The 16,613-nt window shown below is 34.8% G+C and overlaps 1 protein-coding gene across 3 annotated transcripts in view; it reads left to right on the top strand.

Annotated features, from left to right (window-relative positions):
- Positions 1–1,253: 1,253 nt before the first annotated feature.
- The window catches only part of cfap221 (cilia and flagella associated protein 221), a 67,990-nt gene continuing 52,630 nt past the window's right edge, over positions 1,254–16,613 (top strand). For 2 of the 3 annotated variants that reach the window (XM_039756905.1, XM_039756903.1), the window contains exons 1-6: positions 1,254–1,330; positions 6,084–6,166; positions 7,419–7,585; positions 8,873–8,973; positions 12,751–12,837; positions 14,310–14,405. In XM_039756905.1, the coding sequence (XP_039612839.1) occupies positions 7,471–7,585; positions 8,873–8,973; positions 12,751–12,837; positions 14,310–14,405 (399 nt within the window). In that variant the 5' untranslated portion in view covers positions 1,254–1,330; positions 6,084–6,166; positions 7,419–7,470. Of the gene's footprint in view, positions 1,331–1,930; positions 2,008–6,083; positions 6,167–7,418; positions 7,586–8,872; positions 8,974–12,750; positions 12,838–14,309; positions 14,406–16,613 lie in introns of those variants that run through there. The other variant, XM_039756904.1, reaches the window with a different exon arrangement.

The following is a 16,613-nucleotide window of genomic DNA, read 5'->3' as shown; positions in this document are numbered from 1 at the left end:
GAGTATGATAACCCACATGTGTTTTCCAGATTTGGAAAAAGATTATAACTGTGTCTCTTGACATATGTTGTGCATGGTGCTGCAGGAATATGATGGCATTGGGCTGCTCTTGCATACTATTCATCCCTATATGAAAGCAGCTCTCTCAGGACTGTATCTTGTTACTATTAATCTTTGTGGTCTTTTTGGAAAAGATATCAAGGCACAATCAAGAATGTGAGGGTTTCCAAATAGGGAGGCTTGGGGTAGCATTGCTGCTTTTTGTTTCATCTGACTGTGACCTTTGGTACACACTCTGGCAATTCATGAAGTGTGAACTGGGAAGGATGTGTGAAGTGGGAGGGATGAGATCCAGGAACTCCTGTGGTCACGATTTTCTCTCAGAAAAAGAATGGATTGCTCTCTCTACACTTTCTCTTTCGGTAGAAATGCGAGATCTCCCTTGATCTGCGTGAAAAGAAATGAATCATCAGCCCGATGGCTTTGTACAACACACAGTTTGAACAAAAAACACTCTTGACAGACCTATTCATTTTATTTAATTTTAAACCGGTGAGAGGACATTGCCACTGCCCAGGAGGTGCTAGACTTTTGAAAGGTGCGGGTCTGCCAATCCCACGTGAATGCATCTGCACGTGATCAAGGAACCTTGAATTCCGAGAGCGGCGTCACCTTGAACCTACTGCAATACTCGTCTGTATGTTTGAAGCTGAGCGTTGCCCTTTTGGCTGTGGACACTTGCTCTCCTCTTCTCCCGAAGGTGACTTGTCACTCTCCTACCATCAAAAGACCGACGTAAACGCCTTTTGGAGTTTCCATGTGTGCACTAAAAGCAGTAGCGCCCCATTTTTGCAAACATCTTATAGGTAGGGTAGACAAAGAATCCCCGTTGATTTTAAATACATTTCAATGAAATTGTCCGCATTTACATTTAATTGCATAAGAACTTTAAAGCCAGAATGTCTGTATGCATGTAAATATACACGAGTTAAAAGGCAGTCGATTCAATGGGTTAACAGATACACAGAGTTCGAAGGTGAAACTGGCAAATATTACGATTCAAAACGCCTTCAAAAGGTGGTTTTGACCTTTAGCGAGTTAACAGTCATAATATGAGGTAAACATAAATATGCTACTTTTTTACTATACCCAAAGTGTCTCTTTACTGCGCTGGGTTAGTTATTCCCATCATTGAGTTGAACCGTTGATTTCACTTTCAACCGAGAGTCCCGCCCACATGTCTTCGTCTCCGGAAGAGAGGTCGTCTTATCACCATGGCGACGCTGCTGTTTGCAGGAAATTGACTGGTTTTCACATCGGAGTCAGGCAGGTACTTTTAATTTTTACAATGTACCCAAATCTCATGGAACACGAGCAATACGTGATAGATAGTTTTATTACTACGTTTTACCTAAATGAACACTCCGAAGCTGTAGAGAGGTGGATGCATGTCATGTTGTTCAGTATATCAGCTTTTGAAGTTTTGTGGAATTGGAACTTAGTTTTTGTACATTCAAGCAAGATTCGTTTAACGGAAATCATAAAACGTTTAAGAAGAAATTCACATTGCACACGTTTCTGTCGTCTAATAATCGGTATACGTAGAATGCTCGTTTACCCTTAGAATTAGTACAGTAAGTGACCATTCGCGAATGAATTATACAGAGCGAAATAGGAGTCTAAACGCAAAAAAGCCCGATCGAGCCTACACAACACATTCAATAAAAAGGTAAACTAAAAATGTATAAATCAGATAAATAATATATCTTCTGTAAACACTGGGCCAATGAGACCCAAGCTCGGAATAAGAGGGAATGTAACTGATACCAAAGGAAGTCCGAGTTATTTGTTTGACGTTACAGCTTTAAGACAGTACCTGATGCTTACAAAATACGTGTCCTGTGTCTCTGGACATTCTGGAGTACCAAGGACTGCACTCACTTCCTTGTTTATTCCTCGCCAAATATGAAGGACTGAAGGAAAGATACTCTTAACTTTGCAGAACAGGTGAGTCAATTCCCCGCCCTTCTCCAGTCTGACAAAAAATGAATGCTATATGGACAGGTATCAGACTACCTGTTCATTATGTCCAAATTTGTACAACATTGTTCAGACAGAAATGAAGGGAGGCAGCAATATAATGAAAGGAGAGGGCTTGGATGAATATGTGCTCAGTATATCACTTTCTACCTTTGAAAATCACCATGCAAAATAATTGTTTGCTCCCAAACATTTTAGTATTACTGAATATGCACCTTTGCTTTTAAGTGTTTTACAATATCCTGTATTTCTCCCTTAAAAAGCAGAGCTTAAATACAAATATAACGTTTTCATTAGTGGACTACTTTTATCATTAGATAGCTTTTATATTTGACCAAAACAGAACATGTATTGAAGTCTTTAATAGTATATATACATGAACACTTTAAAAAATGTGTATTCTATGTCTGGGTAAGAAAGCCTGCCCTGGCACCACTGAAAGATACAAGATTTTTTATTTGTCACATGCATAGTTATACAGGACAACATGCAATGAAATGCATCCTGATCCGCTTATCAAAAACTGCAAAGTTAGAAGAATATCAGTTAGATTAACAAAAAGTCATAGATTGAAAGATAACAGTATAATAGAACATAATAAATAAGTAAAATTATGTGAATAAAGTAGAATTAAGTGTTAAGGTGCAATAGTGCAGTGATTATTGTGCAAAACCAAAGTTAGACAGGTACATAGTCAAATGACAGACCAATTCCAAAACACGGTAAGGAAAGACAGCATAGTACAACTTACAGTCCAGTCTAAGTATGTGGAGGGTCATGGATGAGATGTTTTGATTTCACAGTCTTATTACTTGAGGATAGAAACTCCTTCTGAGTCTCTGTGTCCTGGCCAGGATGCTACAAAATTTTTTGCCTGATTTTAACAGATGAAACAGGCTATTGCTGGGATGAGAGGAGTCTTTGATAATCCTGAGAGCTCTGGTCCTGCATCTTCTGGTGTAAATGTCCTGCATAGATGGTAGAGCTGACCTGCAGCAGTGTTCCGCGGCACAGATCATTCTCTGTAGGGCTTTATGGTCCTGAACACAGCAGGATGTAATATTCTGTGTCAGGATACTTTCCACAGCACCAGAGTAGAAAGTCTTTAGAATCCCTGAAGAGACCCCAAACTTCCTAAGCTGTCTGAGATGGTAGAGTCTCCGCTTTGCCCTTTTGGTCTGAACTTGGATGTGTTCAGACCATGTAAGGTCCTCAGAAATGTGAAACCCAGGTATTTAAAACTGTTCACCCTTTCCACTGGAGTCCCGTTAATGATGAGGGGCTTATAGTCCCGCTGCTGTCTCCTGCTGAAGTCCACCACCAGCTCCTTGGTTTTGCTGATGTTGAGCTGTAGGCAGTTTTCCTGACCCCACAATGTCAGGTTCGCAACTTCATCCATGTAGGCCGCCTCATTGTTTTTCGCGATGAAGCCCAGTACCACCGTGTCATCTGCAAACTTCACGATAGTGTTGGAGGAATACGTAGCCGTGCAGTCATTGGTGTTGAGGGAGTACAGCAGGGGGCTAAGAACACAAGAAAGCAAGAAGGGAAAAATCCCTGGACAAGGTGCACTCCTAATGCAGAGCCCCCTCATGCACTTACTGTCACGTAACAGGGTCAATTTAGAATTACCAGTTAAAGCAGCAGGCAGAGCTTGGGGATACAAGTGAAAAAACATTTTACTTGGAAGATGTGCGGCACAAATGTTACAATAGTCAAAACTCAATACAGATAACAAACAAATGCAGAATTTAAACCCAGGTCAGTGGAATTGTGAAAGAGTAGTGCTAACTACTATAGTACCACAATAAAAAAGGAAAATGTTTAATCTAAATGACACTTTCAAATTATCCTGTTTGAGGATGGGATTGTCACTATATAAAATAAGGGCTATTATTGTTATTAGAGCAGCACATTGGCACACTGCTTAGTGCTGCCTCCTCATTGATCCAGCTTTCTGTGTTTAAATTTCCCACACATTTGTTGTCTGTACAGTTTGCATATTCTCCCCATTTTCTCAAAGATATGACTGTTTGGTTTACTGGAATTTCCCTGTTGGTCATGTGTGAGTGTGAGAATGGCTGTGTAAGTGAGTCCTTTATCAGACAAGTGCTCTGGCCATGGCTTCTTCCTTTTTTGTGTCCAGTGGTACTGGAATAGGCACCTGTCTCCTGTAACACTGAATTGGACCAAGGAAGTTTGAGTTTATTATTAAAGCGGAAAATGTGACTTGTTCTCATTTGTTTTTTTCAGTTTAAGCTTACTTAAAAATCACACATCTGGCACATTGCATTAAAAAGCACACAGACTACACATTTGTAAAGGCAAACAATGCTATTTTATATCACGACAAAGCATTTAACTAGTCAGATTTTCAGAGTGAAGGGTGCATGTTAGTGCAGGAGATCTAAACCAGTTTTGTGGTGCTCTTTACAGTATGTCCTTCATAAGACACTAATCAGTATGACTCTTTGTTGGACCTGCATGTTCCTTCATTTGTGAACTTTTCATAGTTCGGTGTTGATAATTTCTTTTCAGTCATAAAAGTGTACATATTGATTCACACTGGTTCAATTCAGAGTTGGCTGTCAAATTGTATTTGTGATATAGTTGCTAACTAGAACACCTAGAGGAAAACTATATAAATACAGGGAAAATATGCAAACTTCATACAGACCAGGATTTAAACTCCAGACTCTGAAACGTGTGGCAGTTTTGCTGAACAGTATCCCTATACAGTATATGGTTTATTGTACATTCATTCTCTGCATTTGTGTGTGTTTTTGTTCTGTCCATATACCAGTGAAATGCATATTGAATGTTTTGTGCAGTTCACTGAGGTTCCATTCAGGGATGGTTTTGCCATATGCATATCATTACTAGGATCAGTTCAAGTTTCCTGCAATCCAGTTTTGAATTAAATTAGTGAGCAAAATGAACAAACTGATGCTTAAACTTTTTAGGCAAATCTATAATTGGTTTGATTTTATTTGAATCAGATATTTTTTACAATTTTATGTTATTTTGGGTGGTCCCTCGTTATAATGTATTCTCAAAATAATATTCTAATCTTCCTGTTAACTAAGAGTTTAAACACTAAACAGACAAAAAAAAAGCTGGGACTGTCAGTATTGTCAGTGGATGTGCCTTATACCAAATTCGGGGCATTGCTACTAGCAACACAAGTATTTCACAGTCAGATGAGAAAAAGATTTGGTCTTTTTTTTCAAAGAATAAATGACAGAAACAACTAGTGATGCTTCTTAAAATGGACACAAGACAGGCAGCTTAGCAGCAGGTCAAGATGTGGCTCGATACAAGCTTAACATGATTAGAGAGTGAAGGCTCAATGAATCATCCGTGTCATAATGTAAACAAAATTCAGATTCTGAGAAAAAGCTCTTTCATAGATATTTATAAGATGAACAAATGTTTACAGTTTTAATGACTGCATATTTAAAGGCTTGCACCTGTCTGTGGCGTGTTTCTTTCTGAATACCTTGTACTGCCTGGTTAGGGTCCATCTTTCAAAGACCCTGAATTGGATTATCTATATATGAAAAACAATGGATGGGTGAATGTACTTATATGAATATTCATGACACATGTAATTAGTGTCAAAAGTGAAAAAGTGTTGTATAAAAAAAAAGTCTTCTTGTATATTTTACTGTTTATCAGACTTTTAAAATGAACACAGCCAAGAGCAATAGCATGCAGGGGGAAATTTGCCTTTGGCATTTGTAACTATGCAGTATCACCTTAGATTACGAAAACAATCAGGCATTCTTTCACTGGTTTAATATTCTTATCTTTACCTTTCAATGTTGTATTGATTTCCATTTTCTCGTCTACATTAATCATGGTATAACAAAGAATTCAGTGGTGTCCTTGGCAGTGGGAAAAGTGCACATTGGCAGATACTGCTGGCTAGTGCTATTATTTAACAAATCTGCTTCTAACCCTTTTTTCTTTTTGCATTCACCTGATGCCTGTAAGCATATTTATAACAAATTATTTGTTTATTTATCTTTTTGGACACACAGACCTTGACTTGAAGGGACTTGTTCACCTCCCCCATGGAAAGACAATAAAGTTTTATGCCTTTGCCTGTTGCAGTGAGAGTAAAGTACGTTTTGGTCAATTTTTATAACTCCTTTTTATGTCTGGGTACTTCCTCTTTTGTTTGCTTGAAGAAGACTATTTTCTTTGTATTGTGATATTTTTGCCTTTTTTCGTACTTGTATCATGAATAAAAGGCAAAACATATATGTAGATTATTTTGAATGTTTTAAACAAAAGACTCATTGGGAAAGTGGTGATTGGTATTAATGGATTAAAATGGGCTTTAAAAGCACTGCCACTGATAGCCAATTTAATTCCAAGCTGGGTTGTTTTCTGTATGGGTTTTGCTTGTGTTCATGTGTTTTAAAAGGTTTCCTCCCAACCCAAAAATTTTGTTTGGTGACTATATTGGGTGTGAGGTTGAATTTATCCTGAGAAAGAATGGCACTCAGACCAGGTTTAGTTATGCCAATTAAAACCACTGTAGTATTCACCTGAAAAAAGTGTGTTTCAAAAATGGATGAATAGACATTATGGTAGCTTTACGATAAACTGAGTGTCAGACCTAGTAAACAGAAGGCTTCTCATTTGTAATCAGTGGCTAATACGTAAAACGAATCAATAGTAAGTATCAGTCATGCTTTATTTTAAAAGCACCAATAATTTTCATGACCACACTAACTCACTATTAAATTTAGACACTACTGAAAAAATGTTAGTTAATGTATTTTTATATTAGGATATGCACATTTAATAATTTTTATTGTCCCTCTGGTACAAAAACTAAGTATAAAGAAATATATAAGATATAAAGTATATTACAGAGACAATTGTTATCTTTTATGTGGGTCTTTTTTGCCACTGCATTTGATATGTAACAGCAAAGTAATGGGTTAGAAAAATTGGTTTTGTGTCCCACTTTCCTTTGGAAATCTTTTAACAATGTGTTATGTATAACTAGGTACTTGCAAATACATATTGTATATATTGTGTTTAATTGGATATATGTTGCATGCTATGTATACTGTTTTATTATTATTTTTACTGAATTTGTAGCAACTGTCTGAAGAGACATGCAAGTACAAATTTCACACTGCTGTGTAAACGCAACCATAGACTTCACTTAAGCATTTAGGTGATTGACTAGAAGTAGTAGTTACTCATACTAGTTATATGCAATAAAAATGTGATTTGGATCTATTTTTTTTGGTTTGGTGTTGTTTTTAAATACCTATACAGTATAAGGTGAGAAGTGGGTTATTTCCTTTGTTTAATTTCTGCACTGCCCTCATTTATTCTAGTTTTTCTTTTCTTAGGAAGACGGTGCTAAAGGGACATTTTTTAGGATTCAAATGCAGCTAGTTAGACATGGAGGTTATTCAACCAACTGTAAACTTCAAGGAGTCAGTATCTCTGCCATTAGGCCAGCTGGTGGAACACCCAAAAAAAGACAATAAAGTGCCAAATCATCTGTTAGAATCAAGTAAGATCCTGTCTGGTACTTTAGATCTGTTACAGATGTTACAGGTATGGGTTGAAAAAAACAAGAATTGGCATAATCAAATATTCCGCAGGAGTACAGCAATATTATTTCATAAGAAAGTCCTAACAGCTTTGGGAATGGTGAGTTTAGGTGTAAATATTATATTAAGACTCTATTTAGAATATCCCATAGGTGATCAACAAGATTCCAGTCCAATGACTGGATAAGACAATGAAATATAAATTTTGTATTGATGAGATTATTGAGGGACCATATATGCTTTGCATGTGAATGATTGCCCAGTACTATTGAGCCAAAATTTGCATTAACCTTATCTTATGTGGAAGTAAATGCATTTAAAAGCAAAATCAAAATGTCTTTTACAGTACAATGGAAACACAAAAGTCATTCTTAACTGGGCCCATGAAGTCAGTGCATTAGAGTACTTAAGGTTTGTACCACGTGGGTGCACAGCTGTTTGTGAAAGAAAATGCAGTAATGAGTGTTTCCCATTATTGTGTACATCCTTCATTTTCATATTGTAAACTTTCCATACCTATATAGATCTTCTTTCAGTGGCTTACATAATGTGTTATTAATTACATTTGATTCAGATTTTTTTCTTGAGTAATGAATTAGGCCTGTCATACTTCAGAATCCCAATAATGACAAACATTATAAAGTCATAGACCATGAAGCTTACTTGCTTCAGATTTTAGACAAAGCAGTAGCAGGCCTTTTAGAGTCATTCATAAATCGTTTCAAAACATGTGTGATTAATAAACAGCCAAAATCTTTATGAAGCATTTTGTCAAATAATGAAATGCATGTTATCTTTAGAAATGCATTTTGTTGTTCTTAATTGACTTGTGTTATAAAAATGAATGTTTCCAAAAGGTTTGTGTTCACACTAACGTTTAGAGGTAACATACTGTATCATTTGCTTTAGAATTTTTTAAAAACATTGCTTATGTATAGTCTCAAGAGTTTAAAATATTTAACCTCCTAAAAAATAATTTTGCAAATTCAATATAAGCACATTGCTAATCTTTAATTATATTCTTATTCATCTGGGTTTCTTTTTTGTTGTTTTCCCCTATTATTTATTGCATAAAAATGCATCTTATTGTGATACAGCTTTGATTACATTAATCATCATTATGTGCTTGTGTTATTAAATTTATTCAACAGTCCAATCCCATTTTCGTTTTTAATTTCGTATATGTTATTTGTTATTTTCAATCAATGATATCATTTTCTATATTCATGGGTATCTTATTCTTTCAGAGGTTTACACCAAACTTCTTAAAAACAGGATAATACAGGCTGAGCCAGCTGTATTGCATTTTGGTGGCTTTGAACTGGGAAAACGTTACAAACAAATATTGGTAAGATGAAGGAAAGCAGACACAAAATAATATTGTATACTGCAGCAAACATTTAAATAACCTTAATGTTGTAATATGTATGTATGTCATGTTTGAATAGTTATGATTATTCTTATCTAATTGCATCTTGGAACATTACCAGAAGTCAGCAGGGAACTGCCATTATTATTATCTGATTCTGCTGCATTCTGGGTAGAGTAAGATTAAGCAAGAGCTTTTTAACAATTAATTTCCAAATAAAATCAATCAAATCACAGTGCAAGAAAGTATAAATATTTAATCTTAATAAGTAGTAAACTAACATAAGAAAACACATTTAATGATTTTTTTATTTATGATTTATATATGTTACTTAAAATTTACATCAGCTTTTTAGCATAGTTCAAATATAGAAATATATTTTGTTGACTACCTCAGTAAAGAGTGATTTTTCTAAAACATCCCATGAGAAACTTGCATCCCACACCTATGTATATTGATTGTATTCTTGTTGCATTTTTCTAAATCAAAATGTCTCTCAAAATACAGTGTGTCACTTTTCAAACTTTTGTATTACATTCTTCTCTGAGTTCAACATTAACTTGTTGGTGAAAAATTTGTGTTCATATGGTTTCTGTTTTTTGTTTTTTTTTAAATTGAATTCTGGAATGCTGGTAACATGGTTTTCAGTCAGGTCTTATGTTGTCAGTTTTTCATTTAATATAATTTCAGTGTTAAAACGTCGCAATATTAATGTTTACAGATATTTTTGTATATACAGGGGTTGGCAAAAGTAGGGTTTTATATTGTTCATATGGAAAAAGACATGCTGGTTCTGATTATTACAATAGCTTTGTTAAATCAATAGCTTTATTAAGTTTGTTGACTCAAAAGAATGCACAATGGCACAGTGCACTTAGGTACAATCTTGTACGTGTTCAGATTGCCAAATGAAATTGCCATTTTTTACGCATTCTTGCAGTCTACTTGTTACTGTAGGTAAGCATACAAAATAATAATAATAGTAAGAAGAAGAAGACAAATAATACAAATAAATAATACAAAATTTAATAAACTAGGGGCCTTTGCCCCCTGCTCGCTTTGCTCGCCCACCCTGTCCCATCACGGGGTGAACTAAGCGGCAGCCACTCCGCGTCTCTGCCGCTTGCATTGTGTGGGGGCTTAACACACGCTCTAAGGAGATGCAGTCAGAACAGCTGCCGGCTTGCTGCTGCTACCACCGAGCTGCGTGTTCTGCTTGTTCCGCTGCACGTCGATCATTTAAAAGCCTGTACAGCAGCTGTCCTTTCGTCTCACTGCCTTGTCTCGCGGGACGTTAAAGTATCTCCGAGAAAATCACGTCTCGTCTCCCTCTAAGCCTTCCAAGATTTTTTTTTTATAAAAGAGAGATAAATAATAATACAAGAATAAATGTGTTTTACATTCTTATAAGCCTACTATTATCCACCCATGTAAGTATGCACATTTCATACTTCTACCCATTTACTCAATTTGCTTTGTCAAATGATGTTTTATATTTTATTTTTAGTATTAAATGATGATGTGATATAATGGTTAGCACTGTTACCACCTAGCATCAAGGATGTGGTTTCAAACCCTGGCCTAGTCACTATCTGAAAGGAATTTCCAAATTCCCTCTTTGTCTATGTATACATTGTGTGGATACTCTGGTTTTCTCTTGCATCCTGAGGATATTAGGTTAATTTGGGCTGTTTGCAAGTGTGCCCTTAATGGACTGGTGTCTGTTCCATGATTAGTTTATGCATTGCACCTGATGTTGCCATAGCTCCCATAATAATGTAATGGATAAAGCAGGTTTAGAGGATGGATGAATATTTAATTTTGTAAATCTATGCCTTTGAGAAGAGCTCTACATCACGATAAATTGAAACTAAAACGAAGTGCACTATTAACCCACAATGAAAAGTATATTATTTTATAATAAAAATCTACTTCAGGCTTGCAATTTTCTCACACTATGACATTAATAGTAGTAATTATTAGCCTAATCTTCTTATTTTTATAGTAATGCTTTTTATATTCAGAAAGTAATCATTATTTTACTGTTTAATAATAATTTTTTTACAGAATTCACTCAACCTATAATTACTGTATTTCATACAGCAACTTTAACAAAGTGAACCATCATAAGGTGCCTTATTAAGCAAAAAACAATAGCAAATTTTAAACTGAGCAGTATAATAAATAATAGTAAAGGAAAAACACACTCCTGGTAGGTACTAGGAGGATGCTGAAATTATACTTTATGGTTTTTAAACATTAAATATCTAAAGAAGCTATCAAAAATAAGAGCAGCCACAGCATTAAACTTTACAACAGAGTACATTACATCTGGGTTTTCTCAGGTTAGCCAGATACCCCCTAATTTTTTCTTTCACTCTCTGCAATTCTATGTATCCTCTGGTTGTGGTCCGTTCTGTTCATATCATCTGGTAATACCTCTAAACTTGTATTTTTCTGTTTCTTTGTCTGGACTCTTTCCCCTCTAACTAAATCTTGGTGCAGTACTCACCGCCTACAAACTACTTTTCATATCAGCTTTTATGCATCCACTTCCATCAACCCATGTGTTGCACTCAGTGGCTTTTTGTGATAGCATTGGGGGAAATTACCAGAGAAGTGTAGGGGACTCAGAACAGATCCCCTTTATAGTTCTTCCTTCACCTCAGAACTTTCACTGTCCCTATCTGCTGTCCTGTCCTGACCATCATTCTTGCTTGCTCATACATTGACATCACTGCAGACACTAACTATTCATTCCCACCTAATTTTTTCAATGCTCACCTCACCACCTGTACTGGCACCTTGTCAGATGCCTTCTCCAGATATGCATACCTGTGGCTAGAATAAGGTTGCCATCCTTCTTGTGAGTTGCAAAATGTGGCTAAAGGAGGTTGGTGGGGGGAATGACAATTGTCCTTAGAATTTTCTGCTTCAGTTCCTACTTGATGATGAGGTACAAAGATTAGAGTTAAAAAGAAGGTTCATAGTAACATCACAATAAATTGGTAAAACAAAGATAGAGCTTTGAAGAAGTGCTAGTTTAATATATAATAAACAATGTGGAAGTGTCTATGCCTTTTCTTTGAAAAGCAACCAACATTGAAACCAACCATTTAAAATGATAGCAATATTAAAAAAACTTGTACATTACCATTTTCTGATTTTAATTAGTTATTACATTTTTCAAAAATCGAATGTGTCCGGCATATAACCTAGATAAAGGCTTAATTTGAACAGATCTGCTGTAACAATTTTTCTCAAAATCAATTGGCTTTTAACATTTTACAGTTGTCATAATTGCTCCATGCCTCATTAGGATTGAGCATTCATTTTGAGCTATTATGACTTGCATTTTACTGCATTTTACACACACGTTGTTGATATCACTTCAAAGGTAGTCAAATTATATTCATTGAAACATAACTTATGTACTTCCAATAAAATGTAAATAAAAAAACATATATGGTATGCTTTGAGAAAGTAAAAAGACAAAGTTGTGTGTAATCTTATTAGAAAATATTGTTGTTTAACAGATTTTTCTAAATTCTCAAAGAGAAGGTTTTGCATTTGAACCTTTTTTTAATAGATAGACTGTTGCACTCTGTGATTCTAAATTGAATATGCTTAATATAATAATAGGTAATACATGTATTAATTAATAAATTCTAAATGTTAAATCGTTTTGAATATCTACTATTATATATGCATCATATATCAATGACATATACACAAATATTTTTTTCATTTTTGCAGAAACTGATTAATCTTTCATCAGAAGTAACCAATATCCACATACTGCCTACTCAGACAAAGTATTTTGAAATCAAATACTTAAAAAAGGTAATTTTTTTTGTCTTGTTGCTGCAATAAAATGTGATGCCTGTGATTTCATGTATGGGGTGGTTTGTAGATATGTTGCTTTACAGTTAATTCTTGAATTACTTTCAAAATAATCCAAATAATAAAATTTTTCCATATTGATGTAATCATTTTCAGGTGTTACACATTTTCCCTCTAACATTATGGCTTCTAGACAGACATGAATCCTATCCTCCTTTATTGCAAATATGAGTATTACTATAACATAATAAAAAACAGCATGCATAACATTTAATGGCAAAACTTTAAATATTGCTCTAATTCCTGACTTTTGATTTTATAATACAAATGTTTAAATATATGTAAATAATTGAAATTATGGTTTTGGGGAATATTTGATTCTGAAATTTTTAAGAGAAATGAGTTTAGTAAAATCCTGAACAAAGAATTGAATAACATATAACTGGAGTCCATGTACTGTAGGCTGAATATTGTATTAAATATATTTATGTTTCATAAGTGCTGCATACTTTAAATGTGATCTTTAAATTCTGGGTGGTGTGTGAGCAGTCAATGATTTTTCTTATCTGACTCATTGTTATGTTGAGGTATTGGACATTGTTCTGGCCACAGTGAATATGAAATACAATACTGAGAGATGCACACTTTTAACATGGCAGTTAAATACTACTAGTATTCTTGACAGGAGAAGAATGTTAAGATATCTGTTTATGACATAGTTTACATTACCCAGATTTATTATACAGCATGTATTTGTAACGTTCCACCCAGGCCCTCACTGAATTAACAGAGGCATCTGTCTATTGTGTAAACAGAGGTCTGGCAATTAGCAGAAGCTTCAAATATCTTACCCTTTATTTTCCATATATTCTGCAGTTATGAATACCAATGTATTTCATATATGGCTGCCTTCATAGACAAGATTACACCTCTTACTCCTAATCGAACAATCAATATTTACTTTATGTAATACCTTTCAAGTAAACACAATTTCAAAGTGCTTTCTAGTTAATAAATATAGCAACACCACTTATATATTCACATATATACTGTAAGGGACAGGCAAATTAAAACATTTTGTTAATAGTCTGAAAATATTGTTTTAGCACATTGTTATCAGTATTATTTTTTGTTAGATTTGTCTTTAGTAATATCTTTACTACATATAGGTTTAAGTGCCAACATTCCCTTGGCCATGATTTAGATTATTGGAGCACTATATACAGTATGTATCAGGTGCTTGTTTATTAGAGATACATTAAATAAAAACAAATTCCTAAGCTTTAGGCTTGATTTACTATATCTAAGCTGTGACATTACTTAATAGAAAACTGTCAGTTGTGGTTCCCCAAAAATAGTTTCTGGGTTCATCCCTCCTTCTAGTGAATATAGTAGAAAATGTTATGATACTTGGTAAAAAAAAGGCACTCAAAATCTGTAACATATTTTTTTTATTTAAATTTTGGGTACAGAATCGATTGGCTCCTGGATTTTGCTATACAGTAACAGTCCATTTCTGTCCAGATGAATGGCGCTACTTTTATGACAGCATACGTATTCATTGTAAGGTAAGCACTGTGCACCCCAAAGTTTCAAACAGGTGAAGAGCGCTAATAAATTAATTCAGGTAAACTAACCCTCATATTTATGTTTATGTAAAATTATTTGTCCTCTTAGTTTTTTTCTTAATTAGTTATAGTGGTTTGCCCTTAACATGTATACTTTTATTTCTTTAAAAATTAGTACAAGAATACAGTCAGTTGAAACATATTTGCTTCATTAAATCATATGACGTTTTCAAATAACAATTTATTACTATGTCTTGCATCCTTACCAATTGTAGATACCAATGATATCTGCTCTTAAAAATCATAAGCAGTTGTAGTTCCATCCAGTGGAGCTCATTAGTAATTTTGCAAAGTATTTAGACAGGCTTTCTTCTCATACTAGTGGATCACATTTACTTAGTCTCAGGTATACCTCTTATTTCATGATTTCATGTTATGTTGTAACAGTTCAGCATTTGTGTTCTAATTTTTTCAGCTTTTGCTTTTCATGTGTGATGTTCTTTTCCACAATATACATTTTGTCTTCTTCTCCTGCCTATAAACTTGTCTTTAGCTGCCCTTTCTGTTTTTTCTATATTTACCCATATTATACAGTGTCTTTAAAAAGTATCGACCCTCTTGAAAGTTTTCACATTTTATTTTTATGCATCATTGTATCACAGTGGACGTTATTTGGCTTTTTGACACTGATTTACAGGAAATATTTTTTAATGTCAAAGTAAAATGTATTTATTCAAAGAGGTCTAAATTAAGTATGAATATAAAACACAAAGTAATTTATTACATTAGTATTCACCCCCTTAATATGACATACCTAGGTGGCCTTACCCACACAATTGAGACAAAAGAACTTCTAAGCAACTCCATGAAAAGTGATTGGAAACCACAATTTAGGGGAAGGATACAAGAATATATATATATCCTTTAGAGTCCAGTTAAATCAGTCATTAAAAAATGGAAACAGTGTGGCACAGCTATTAATCTGCTTAGAGCTGGCAGTCCACAAAAATGAGTGATTGTGCAAAAAGAACAGTAGTGGGGGAGGCCACCAAGAGACAAATGGCAACGCTGTAGGAGATGCAAGATTCAGTAGTGAAACTGGATATACTGTGCATGCAACAAATGTTGCCCCAGTGCTTCTCCTCTAATAGCCTTATAGGAGAGTGGTAATGAGAAAAACCACACATAACATCTTGGCTTGAGTTTACTAAAGGGCACATGGGGGACTCTGAAGACACCTGGAAGAAAGTTCCATGGTCTGATGACACCAAAATTGAGTATTTTGCCCATTAGACTAAACTCCATGTTTGGCATAAGCCAGACACTGCAAGTATCTCTGTTAACCCTAACCTGACCCTGACTCTAACCCTTGGAATAAAATTTGTTTTCCAGCAAGAAGACTCCAAAGCTATACAGGAATGCCTTAAAAACAACAATATTAATGTTCTCTAGTGCCTGAGTCAGAGTCCAGATCTCAATCCAAATGAAAAGTTGTTGCTGGACTTGAAAAAGGCTGTTCACTCACAATCCCCATGCAACCTAACAGAGTTTGAACATTTTTGCACAGAAGAATGATGAAAAAGTGTAGTTTTCCAGATGTGCAAAACTGACAAAGGCCTGTGCACACAGACTCAAGGCTATCATAGCCTCCAAAGGTGCATCTACCACATACTGACTTGAAAGGGGTGAATGCTTATGCGATCAATTATTTCTTATCTTTTTCAACTCTGCTTTCTTGCCTATGGCTAGTGCAAGAGATACAATATTTGTTTGTATGAATTCTATACCTTTTTTATTTGCAGCTGTTTTAGCTTCTTGTTTATTCACTAAAACATTCTATTTAACTTCTTGCTGGTTCTAAATTTCAGTAAGAAAATGTCCTGCATTGTACAGTATATAAAATGGTTTTAAACCAGCTATACTGCTCCTCGACCTTCTCCATTGCTACACATTTGTCCCAGTTTACCTTTTTTAGATTTTGCTGCATCTGGTCAAAATCTGCCTTAAAATATACATTTACCAGTTATACTGTAGCTTTACACAGATACATAATTTAAATAACTAAGATTACAGATAAAAATAGAGATTTTTAAAAAGTGTGAGCATTCAGTTTAAATTGCCATGTTTCAACAATATGCAGTAACATGACTTTTCCAAACCCTAAGTTTAGTGTACTTAATTGAGACTAGACAAGGAGAGACTCCAATT

The sequence above is a fragment of the Polypterus senegalus genome, chromosome 6 (genome assembly GCF_016835505.1).
Source record: "Polypterus senegalus isolate Bchr_013 chromosome 6, ASM1683550v1, whole genome shotgun sequence".
Classification (NCBI taxonomy): domain Eukaryota; kingdom Metazoa; phylum Chordata; class Cladistia; order Polypteriformes; family Polypteridae; genus Polypterus; species Polypterus senegalus.
This window is presented reverse-complemented; position numbering and strand designations above follow the sequence as displayed.